Here is a 12,005-nt window from a genome sequence, read left to right as displayed (position 1 = left end):
ATCTATGTATTACATTTCGTCACTGTTTGCCCACCCCCACATCCCCCAGTGGCACAGCGATAAGTCTATTATTTGTTTGTTTGTATTTAAGCAAAGCTACACAATGGGATATTTGTGCTCTGCCCTCAAAAGGGTATTGAAACCTGGTTTCTAGCGTTGTAAGTCTGCAGGCATATACTAAAAACCGGGTTTCGGTACGTGTTATAGGTACAGCACAGATGGAACTTTGTGTAGCTTTGCGCTTAACTACAAACAAACGAACAAACTCACCCTTTCACTCACTTAAAAAGGAGGGGGCGCAAAAAACTATTTCTTTTAAAGGGGCGTGGATAACAAAATATTGGGAAACGTTGCTTTAGTCTAATGATTGGGCTGATAGCTGATTATCATTAGTTTTCAAAGATGCAACAAATAACAGCTTCATAATCAAATTAAATTTGCCATTTTTATTTGGTTGCAAACCGTGTAGGTATGAAAGCCGGACAAATCAGACGTGATCAATTAAAAACTCTCTGACGAATATGTAAAATAATCCGATAGCTCTCTCTCTCACTTCATTGATAATTGCGTAAGAGTTCTCTTCTTAGCACAGACAAGAAACCACGTGACATTCATAAGTTCAGTTATTGTTTACATCGATCAAGCCAACTACATACGTGTACATAACACTCGCTTCAAAATGTAAATGTTTGTTATCGGTGATTACCATAAACTCGGTAACAGCTTAAGAATACTAAAATTAATGCATTTTTTAAACTTTTTAAAGCGCTTAACCCCAAATTTCCATGAAAGAATATACTCTTATGACGCAATTTTTTTGCATGAACTCTGAAATAACCTCAATATTTAGTGTTGTAAATTTTGAAACTCACTGTTGAGCCACAAGGGATCCAGTTTAAAGATAACTTTATTTCATTTATATTATTAAACGTCGTTACAACCATGCATTCGATATAGTCCCAGAGCCTAGTTTCATATCTTTATTTGAATAACATGTACTACTTTAAATTGCCAGTAGTTATTACATTGCCAAAACATGTTCATATTAAAATTCATGTTTAACTGTTTAAAGCATATCTCGAAAAATGTTATTGTTAATGGAAATTTGAAACCATTAACTACAGAAAGAAATATCTTAGGTTACATTTTTTAGTGGTTATGGTTGTGAATCTCCTCGTGATGTGTTACAGTGATCAGAGTGTCCTTCATGTTAGGAAGTACCCAATCCTTGAGATGTTCTAGTTCGATGTGTCTATCGAACGGGAAGCCCATAGGTCGTCGGTCTGGGTAAAGCTGATCTTTGGCCCCGCAGTAGCTTACTGCGTCAGTACACATCCCTGTCTTGCCGTGGTCACCAACCTACGTATAACGAACGAGACTATTTAGTTATCACTGTTAACACCAGATACAGAAATATATTACAGATTACAAGCAAATATACCAATAAAATATGTTACATTATCACTTTTAAAAATTACTTTACTTAAAAGAAGATAATACAGAAGCATGTCATAACCAAAAATATTACTTTACTTAAAAGAAGATAATACAGAAGCATGTCACAACCAAAAATACAATTGTTTTTAAACATGTCACTCCGGCAAGTGAATAAGTTTGAAGCTCGTCTTTTTTAGATTTTTACAAAGTGTATTATATTTCCAAGACGGCAAAATTTGAATTAAGTAGCAGCACAATATGGTACAAATATATAAAAATGTTTATGTATTTTAATATAATTCAAAAATTAAAGAACTCTTTTGTTTTAATAGAAGTAGTCCTTATTTTTATGTCCAATGTTTTTATGTTTTGAACGTCTTTTAATGCTATATAGAATCACGGAATTTGTGGTTGGAATAGAACCGTTCAAGTATTAAAAAATATTATCATGAAACTACGCATTAGCATTTTTCAATAGTGTATGATATTCTATTATCGCTGAAAGCTGCGAAATTACAATCAGGGAAAGGTCAACAAAAACAACTTTTAATTTTAATTTTAGATACATTAAAAAATATTACAGTGCAAGTTTCAAACACGAAATTTATCTGTTTTGTAACAAACATCAAGCTTGTGACCCGTTTTATTCCTCAAAAGGCATAAATGTTGTGTGCTATTATGTGCTAAAAGGTTAATTCAGTCAATTGACCAATGTGATAAAAGATACATTTGATACCTGATCATGAAGCCAGTCGGTTAACATTACGAACAAGTGGAAAGGCATGCCTTTTTCGTCACCACGTGGGACCAGTAAATGGTCTGGCCATCCACAGCTACAATATTCATTAGCATGTTCGTTAATCCCTTCGCCATGAGCCAACTGTCCAAAGCTTCGTGCAGACGAAATGGTCACACTAGAGTCTTTAGAGTGGCGAACAATAGTGTTGTGGCCAGGATGAACTGTGAACAGGATTGAAAGCTGGATGTTAGCAAAATAGTTTAAAACATTAACATTTGACATAAAAAAATCTGTGTAAAATTGTTTATCATACTTGGTAATCATTTATTATATGCGAACGGTGTGAGAAATAACACTGAACGGGAGCTTATCTTAGGAAGAAACTTTTCATTTTTTTCTCTCGAGGCATTAGTAGAACACCAGATGATATAAATCGTGAGTGAACGTCATGGTTAAGTATTTATTCTTACTTTCTGCATGAAACTTGTCCATTTCAATCATGAGACGACGCAAGTTCTTGGTATCCAATTCGTTGCCTAGCTCATCGTACTTGGGTGCCATAAAAATACGAACGGTTGCAGGCTTTGTTTTGCTAGTGTGGTTTTCAACCTGAATCTTGTAGTGGAAATCCTCGTGGTTCAAGTGACTGAACCGAACCTAAATCGTTACACAAATACAGAATTTATATTTTCGTACTTTTCGATAAATGTAGCCTTAAGTTATTTTTTAGGTAAAATTTTCGGTCTACTATATCTCACAATTTCATGAATGTTGCTAATGAAAATTAAACACTGATATCCCGATGACAGTTTTCATGTTTTATAATATCAGAATTCCTTATCCTTGTTTCAGTCTCACTGCACCATTAGAAACGATTTAGAAATAATTATGTGGCCTGTGGATCATTCGTTTTCATTGTTAGTAACCTCTATGAACATCTAATTCTAATTATTTTTATTGTAAATATAAAAGAATGCCATATCAGCTTCGGTGTGCATTTTATTGACATCAGCCTAAAAATATAAAAATATTTGTTTGAGGTCGATTATTTAACACTTAATGTCAGCCAAACACAAGTTGTCTGGAGATACTGACACAATAATCTAAACCTTAACATAGAAATCATTATACAGATTGGAAATGAAAAAAGAACCATAGTTAGTCATTTCGAAATGGACGTGATACTGTATAAACAGAGATGAACTAATAGACTTAAAATTTGTGATAAAAATTTCGTAAACAGCAGATTTTTTCTCAATACTAATATTGAACAAAAGGAATCTTAAGCAGTGATTTCTGAAATACAAAAAATAGATCAGATCTGAAATGTTATTTTTATACATCTATGATTTGGAATCTGAAATGGACAAATTAAGAGGAATATCTAAAAGAAAAATAAAACACCTGCAGTTTACGTGATTTTTATAACATATTTTAGGCCTATTGATGTCTAATTCTTCACCAACTTTCAGCGTTTAAACTATAACTTTTGGAGATGAACTAATTTTCAACTTTTATAAAAATCATTTGCAGCTACCTATGGTTTGCCATTTACGTTACTTTATTTTGAAGGTTAAAATTTAAAAACTCTGCATAACCTTGGCTTACTGGAAATATTTTTCAATTAAAATAATCATTTAAGTCAAATTAAGACATGTATTTGGTAAGTTCAACTTGAATGGCACTTTTTGTGGTTCAAATGATAAATGACCAGTTTAAAGGCCCCAAGTTTCATGTATAACATTACACCAAAGCATAATCTTGCGCTTAAGCAACTACTGTTAACCGAATAGCAAGATATACTTTCACAGTTATCGTAATCAGTGGCATATATCGACCCCAACCTAGGAATTTTAATTTCGTAGCAGGGTATATTAACAGTAGTCTACGCCCGACCTTCAAATTAAGAGTTATGTAATTAAAACAACAACAACTTAGAATATATTTCTTAAAGGATTTGATACACTCCAGTATTATTTTATTTGTGATATATGTACTTATATGCATAAATCCTAATTCATTTAATGCATTTCATATATACGTTTGTTTGTTTGTTTTTGAATTTCGCTCAAAGCTACACGAGGGCTATCTGAGCTAGCCGTCCCTAATTTAGCAGTGTAAGACTAGAGGGAAGGCAGCTAGTCATCACCACCCACCGCCAACTCTTGGGCTACTCTTTTACCAACGAATAGTGGGATTGACCGTCACATTATAACGCCCCCACGGCTGAAAGGGCGAGCATGTTTGGTGTGACACGGATTCGAACCCGCGACCCTCAGATTGCTAGTCGAGTGCCTCAACCATATATACGGAAAATATTTAAAAAGTTTAGTAATTTCTGTGTTTTATTAACACTGTCCTGTAGAGACAAAAATCTGGATTTCCTAATTCGAATAATCTCTTTCTAATGTGTTTGAGAGGAATCTGGAGTGCTGTTTGTTTGCCTTTCTTTAAGTGAAATAAATAAAAGTTTAGTATTGGCCAAAGTACAGACCGACCTTCCTCCTATTATGGAGTACACTTGTCATGCGCAGTCCGAGTAGCGTGTCGCCGTCCCTAATTTCGAACCACAGGGCAGAAAACAGCCGGTAGCAACCACTCTTGACCCCTTTTACGTTTTGCTTAAATATCAATTATTATTGTGTAAGTTGTTTTTATTATCCGACCCCCAGTGGCACAGCGGTATGTCTTCGGACTTATAACGCTAGAAACCGAGTTTCTATAACCGTGGTGGGAAGAGAATAGATAGACCATTGTGTAGCTTCGTGCTTAACTCCAAACAAACAATTGTTTTTGTTTTTTAACACGAAGTACCGAATGTATACAAGATGATTTTAATTATATTAATTTTATTGGTACTATACACTTGAACAATTTGTCGCTGGCTCTTCTCCCTCGAATCATTTTCGTAAGGTTCTTCTATTAATAATGGCCAACAAGATTTGCTTCAAGAAGCATCTGTCTTTACCAAGCCAAAATTACCAAATTTTCTAATTTACACGTTATTTTATACATTAAATATTAATACAATACGTTGAATATTGCATGAAACATTAAATGTTATGTATAAACTTTATAATAATATCATAATATGTATGATATATGCTATACATTGAATATTACAAAAAATTCCAATTTTGTAGTAGGTTTATTTGTCAAATAGAGATCTTTCGGAAAGCTAAAAAATACCAAATGTGGAAGTATGTATCTTAAATGCTAGGCCTAATGTTGCCACTTTAGGCCTATAAGCTGATCAGCAGTAATAATAACCCTGTAAAAAACTAAAAGTAGGAAATCCGAACTAATTTCGGTAAAATTATCTTGAATTATCTACTCGATATTTTTATGATAATACCTGTATAAATAGTTAGTCGCATAAAACTACATGTATTGTTATGAATTACCTACTCCAGGCTTTAGTAATGATAAAATATAGAGATACATAAACAACATAAGTAGCTAAAACACTTATCCTAACACTTCTCTTTATTTCTTATAATAATTTTCTTTGATACTTATTTATTTTAATTAAAACTACGGATTACTTTCAGCTGTCATAAAAGATTTACATGTTCTGAAATCATTGATATGAGCTCTTAACAGAAGTAAAGCCAGACATTTAATGAAATTCTATGAGATAGAAGTTCCCGCCATTACCTTGACGGCTCCATCTCTGCCAAATTCGTAAGCATGTGAGAGATCCAACATTGAAAACTCCTTGAAGGTGTTGATGTTGTTCGTGTGTTCAGCGTTCAGAAGGACTTTGGTTATTTCAATACCTGGGAATTCGAGCTACAAGGTAAAGTGAAAAGAAATCCGCAGCTATAGTAAGTCATGAATCACAATTAAAGAATTAGTTACTTAAAACAATGAATAAGTAAATTTTCGTCGTGACTGCTATCATACAGTTCTTTATCTAAGATCAGAACTAATGATGTTTTGTATGTTAAAGCACTCAACCGAGTGTTGAACATTGATTTTAATTTTTTAAGAAACTGCCTCGTGGTCATTTAAAAAAAATAGAAAATCAAAATTTCGAAAACAGTTTTAAAATGTACTTACGTCTGAATGGTTGTAATGTGGCAAAGTCTCTTTGTAATCCTGGAACATATTATCAATGAATCTATGCCATCGGTAGAAGATGGGATCTCTGAGGGAGGTAGCAGTATCGCTCATCACACCTGGATTCAACTTCAGACAGAAATGTTTAATACAAAAACAGAATCTGTGAGTAAGGTATCGGTTTAGCTATCACATCTGAATTCATTTAATTGTATATGACTGCGAATGTGTATAGATATATACATACTACATGTTCATGTTATTATAAGTAAAGATATCCTACAGTTCCATGATGTATAACAGAATAACCACTGTATGTTTTTATTACTTATCAGCTTTGTACAGTCTTTACATTTTACAGAACTTTTGGTTCCCATAAATAGTTTAATCCCTTCTTCTCGAAGTTAACTTGATATAACCTAGGAAATGTTGTAGCTTAGTGCTTTAGCCCCTTTCCAGGTTAACTTCGGAGTGTCGGTTTAATCGTTTGAATTGCAATGATAACTTTATAATAATGATAATATTTTTAACATTCTATAAGTATAAAACTATTTATCAAACACAGGGAGCTTTTTGCTTATCACAGCTTTTTAAAATACATCTAATGAAAACATAAAAAACATGAAAATGCATAAAATCTAGTATATATTTAAATTTTAAGGGATTATCAAGACATTTAAGAAAACTGACGAAAACGGTAACATTTCAGCTAAAAGTTAAACGTTCCCTGTTGACACACACATTTCTTAAAAGTGGAAGTATTAACAATAAACAGGAAAGAACATTAAAAACTTACATGGTAACGACCATCGGGATCTAGGACCCTGGCTGAGATCACGTGACCCCAGTTATGGATGCTACCATAGAATGCTTGGTTGATTGATTCATAACTAGCTTCAACCATGGCCCCTAAAATGTCAATACCTCGTGTGTCATCTAATGGCACGTGTGATCCATTTTCGTCTTCCACGTGGCCTATGTGGATAGCATCAGAGATTCTGTCTCTCCAACGTTCCAGATCCTGAACAGAGACTTCTTTCAAATCCTGCAAAGTCATGCCATCAGGCCGTGAGGGATAGGGTAAGCCGTTGATCGACGAACTTAGGTGGGAGGAGTAGCCCTCTAGAGGTTCGTGAAAATTATGGAATGGTTCCATCCTGGGCATGCCATTAGACAACCTTTCACAATCATACCTAAATTGAGAATGAGAAAGATGGTTCATTAAGATGTCAGTGTATGATATGAATTATTAACATTTCACTGCACAAAATAGTCGAATATATGTATCCTTTCAAGAAATCCCCGACACCATACTTCTTAATAGTAGATAATAATAACTTCCGATCAGAATATGCTACGTACTTAGAGCGATAATACAGTTAACCAAACCATCTGTATAGCTGTTCTTACGCTTCTACTTATAAAGTTTCAAATGCATTGTTCCATCAGATGGGTACCTCGCTGTTAACGATATTTTCGACCGTAAACCCAATAATATCTCACGAAGTTCGGCTAGCTTACCAGATATAGGTTACTCCTAAATACAGAATCTAAGCTAACAATGTAAAATAATCTTCACAGAGAAAGTATACCACTAAACAACAAACGAAAACAAAAAGTAATTACGTTTGATATACTAACTAGTAGAACCAATATTATTAATGAAAGCAACAATGAATAAACTTAGGGAACGCACAAACACTAGTTCATGTCTTTAACCATACTCATAGATGTGTATTTGTTTGGAATCTTGATCTCTTTTTTCTAACACCGCACGCTTTACTAAATAAAAGTCATTACGATATCTTAAGTATTTAACGTCAGGAGATATCCTAGCTATGACAGTTAAACCCATTTGTTTTAGTTTAAACAAAGTCGGGTTGGTAGCATCAGCTTTTCCACGGCACAAACAAAAATCAATATTTATTAAGATAAAAAATAACAAATCAATAATAGCTGACAAGACCATTATAATATATCAAAGTGAAATGTAATCACCACAAAACAACTAGTTCAACTTAACACGACGTTTATCATCAGTCTGACTTAACTATCCCCTTAAACAAACACTTAAAGGTGGCTGCAGGAAGTAATAATGTATGTACAAATACACGAGGCTAATATGACCAAAGAAGGAAATATAAAAACTAATCTAACTAATGATGTAATGTAAAACTTACATAATATTAACTATATATAATAATAACTTAAACTAACGGTTGGTAAAACCAACTGTGGTCAAAACACTAAAGCTGTTTACTATTACTCTATAGAATATCGAAAGAAACTAAGTGTAAACGTGAACATTTTAAAAAGTTGTGACAATCTGTGAAACTTTTCAAACCACAATCTATCGCAAGAACTTCCCACAGAATTAAAATAATTTTCTGTTTAAAATGCCGAATGCTGAAAAATTTCTATTATATCTAATAAGCTGAAAGTAGTAAACATTGTAACATTATTTATTTGGAATATTTATATTTGAGGTTATATGCTTGTTTTAGAGCAAAGCCACGTTGGACTACCTGTTGAACTTCCCACAGAATTAAAATAATTTTCTGTTTAAAATGCCGAATGCTGAAAAATTTCTATTATATCTAATAAGCTGAAAGTAGTAAACATTGTAACATTATTTATTTGGAATATTTATATTTGAGGTTATATGCTTGTTTTAGAGCAAAGCCACGTTGGACTACCTGCTGTGCCCACCGCGGGTAACAAAATCCTGGATTTTAGAGTTGTAAGTCCGTAAACTTACCATTGTTTCACCGGTGGACATTTGTATTTGGGAATGGAAAGTTTATAACTTCAAAGTTGAAAGTGTACGTTTCGTTGAAAACTTTAAAGTTAAATGTTCGATTAATTAAGGTAATATCTAAATCTAGACAGTTTGCTTTGTTTGTTCAGGAAGGGCGATTTTTTGAAAGTGAACTCTGGCGAATAAATTTGTACAGAATGGCTGTGTACAGAAAAACCTAGATAATTTGTATGGCTGTGTACAGAAAAACCTAGATAATTTGTATGGCTGTGTACAGAAAAACCTAGATAATTTGTATGGCCGTGTACAGAAAAACCTAGATAATTTGTATGATTGTGTACAGAAAAACCTAGATAATTTGTATGGCTGTGTACAGAAAAACCTAGATAATTTGTATGGCCGTGTACAGAAAAACCTAGATAATTTGTATGGCCGTGTACAGAAAAACCTAGATAATTTGTATGACTGTGTACAGAAAAACCTAGATAATTTGTATGGCTGTGTACAGAAAAACCTAGATAATTTGGTATACAAATATCATTTATATACATGTAAGCGCGACTGATGTGACTTACTAGGATAGACTGACAGTCTATTCTAACTAGGCTTGTAATGTATGAAAATTCTAGACCAAATAAATACACAGCTGCAAATTACAGGCTGGAGTTACCTTTCATTGGAACTCCCCGTATATGTTCGAATACATATTAACCAAACTGCACAAATGTATTATCAAGTACAAAATTCATGGCTTGTAAGAGTTCATATAATGTGAAACAGTGGCGATTTTTGTGACTGACATTGTCACAGAAAGTTCTGTGTTTACTGACGCAGAGACTTTTTAATTTTATCAATAGGAAGAGAAGTGTCAAGATTATCGAAATGAAATGTTCCTACTGTTTTATAATCTTTACTTTCAGTTCATTACCGATTATCACACATGCTCTCTTTCTTTGATAATATTACAGTGTTTCTTTAAATGATCTTTAATGCATTTCAGACCATTACCTATCATAATTGACATTTCTTGGATATTAAATATTTAGTGTCGCCAATAACCCTGCCATTCTCCCTCTTTCTCTCTCTCTCTCACATACACAAGTTAAAATATGGTGTTCTCTCTTCTTAAAAATAAATAAATGCATAACATTTGAAGTCTGAATACAGAAAGAAACAGAACATTCACCGAAAAGACGAAACTTAAGAATTTTAGATATTTGTGTAGCTTCTTCATACAAATGAACTTTTCTTTTGATAAATTTTTAATGCATTGGCTATGATTACAGATATTCTGATTGATATCTGCTTAGTGTCCCTCCAAATGATAGAAGTTTTTTTTAAGCATGCAAATTTTATATTGATTTTCATTACATGTAAACTGAGTATAGTACAGTACTTGATATTTTTTACATCATACAATTATAAACAAACAAACAACTTGTCATATGCGATGGAAGGAAGATATTACCGTCGTACTGTATAAAGCTCACATGAAATCCTCAACATACGTATTGGTAATTTTAAGTTATAAGTGGAAATAGTTTGGATCCCATATTAGATATATGGTTCAATCGCTTGTTTCTTACCTTACTATGAAATCTCTTCACGAATATAAGTAAAATAAAGTCACAATCTTACTCGTGAAGCCACAATGTTATTAATAAATACATCTTTAGAATACTGAAAAGTTTGAGAAGCTACGAAAATATAAGAAGCCTCCTATAACTGTTAAACTCTCAAAATTTCACTGTTCATTATAGATTGAAACTCATTCCTGTTAGAGGGTTTACTCCTTTATCCTTGTTCATTTTACAGTTCCTAATCCTCTAGTTGCTTAAGGTTAGTAATATATTAATACAGATTTAAAATGACAAGTATATAAAACTGCCAACAAATTACAGTTGGTTAAATCCAATCATATACAATATCTGATGAGTAACAGTAGTAAAAGCAGACTAGTTACCCACCTAGCACACATCTGCTGATGCATGTAGTAGAACAACTCTCCTTTCCTGTCCTTAACCTTGCCTATCACTTCTGGTCGCCAGGTGGCGGGATACACTAGATGCCAATGCCAGTGATGAGCGTTTATTCCAATATCTTCACGGTAATAAGCCAAATTGTATTCTGGGTCAAGAATATTACCAGTGGTTTGCATATCAACAATAACATCTTCCTATAAATTAGAAATAAATAAACGATTAGAGTCATTTTCTTGGGGTACTCCTGTTTTCCTCCCACAACAAAAGTCAGGGTATTTGATCCCCACCCGTACTTCTGCTACCTCCAACAAATCATGTTTTGACCCAAGGCTTCACCTCGCGGTCTTTATTCGCCTTTGCTCGTCACCTTTTCTCTTTCTTGCTGGGTTTAGAGTTAAGATATCATCAAGTAACATTTACTTCATTAAGTATAATTAATACCATTGGCCAATCAAGCTATCTCTATCTTTGGAGCGGGGTGAAAATGAACATAAGTTTCTGAACACCCCCGATTTTACTCTGGGCTCTTTTCGAGCTCTGGGTCAAATGGTTTAAAATCGAAATATCTACCAAGGAAAATGTAAAAATGATTAGAGTCGTTAAATAATAACTTACAGAATTCGACTTTCATTAACGTTAAGATTAATAGTTTCCGGATTTAGTGTCTCATATGTAATTAAAGATCGTAATAAGCATATGAACACAGCATTGAATGGCTCACAGATATTAATTACTTTGGAATTAATTAAAACCGTATATATTTTTCAAACTAGTTAGAACATACATACATACTTACAGAATATTAATAGATCTAGGTGCAAATGTTTTAGCGAAACTTCTATAAAAAGCTTAGAATATTTTGTGGATAGATTTCAGTATTCATTCTATAAAATCAACAAGGGTTATTATTAAATTTTATTAAAGCAATCCAATATTTTTCATTAATTTAATTTTTGTTTTCTTGAAGCTTGGTTTGATTTAAATTTCGTGCAAAGCTACACGAGGGCTATCTGCGCTAGCTGTCCCT

The 12,005-nt window shown here is 33.2% G+C and overlaps 1 protein-coding gene across 1 annotated transcript in view; it reads right to left on the bottom strand.

Annotated features, from left to right (window-relative positions):
- Positions 1-889: 889 nt before the first annotated feature.
- The window catches only part of LOC106460526 (hemocyanin B chain-like), a 14,821-nt gene continuing 3,705 nt past the window's right edge, over positions 890-12,005 (bottom strand). Inside the window, exons 3-9 of the mRNA XM_013920242.2 lie at positions 10,964-11,172; positions 7,035-7,431; positions 6,239-6,367; positions 5,834-5,968; positions 2,647-2,833; positions 2,174-2,397; positions 890-1,359 (exon numbers count right to left, since the gene is read on the bottom strand). Of these exons, the coding sequence (XP_013775696.1) occupies positions 1,150-1,359; positions 2,174-2,397; positions 2,647-2,833; positions 5,834-5,968; positions 6,239-6,367; positions 7,035-7,431; positions 10,964-11,172 (1,491 nt within the window). The 3' untranslated portion in view covers positions 890-1,149. The remainder of the gene's footprint in view (positions 1,360-2,173; positions 2,398-2,646; positions 2,834-5,833; positions 5,969-6,238; positions 6,368-7,034; positions 7,432-10,963; positions 11,173-12,005) is intronic.

This window comes from Limulus polyphemus, unplaced genomic scaffold, assembly GCF_000517525.1.
Source record: "Limulus polyphemus unplaced genomic scaffold, Limulus_polyphemus-2.1.2 Scaffold787, whole genome shotgun sequence".
In the NCBI taxonomy this organism is placed as follows: Eukaryota; Metazoa; Arthropoda; class Merostomata; order Xiphosura; family Limulidae; genus Limulus; species Limulus polyphemus.
This window is presented reverse-complemented; position numbering and strand designations above follow the sequence as displayed.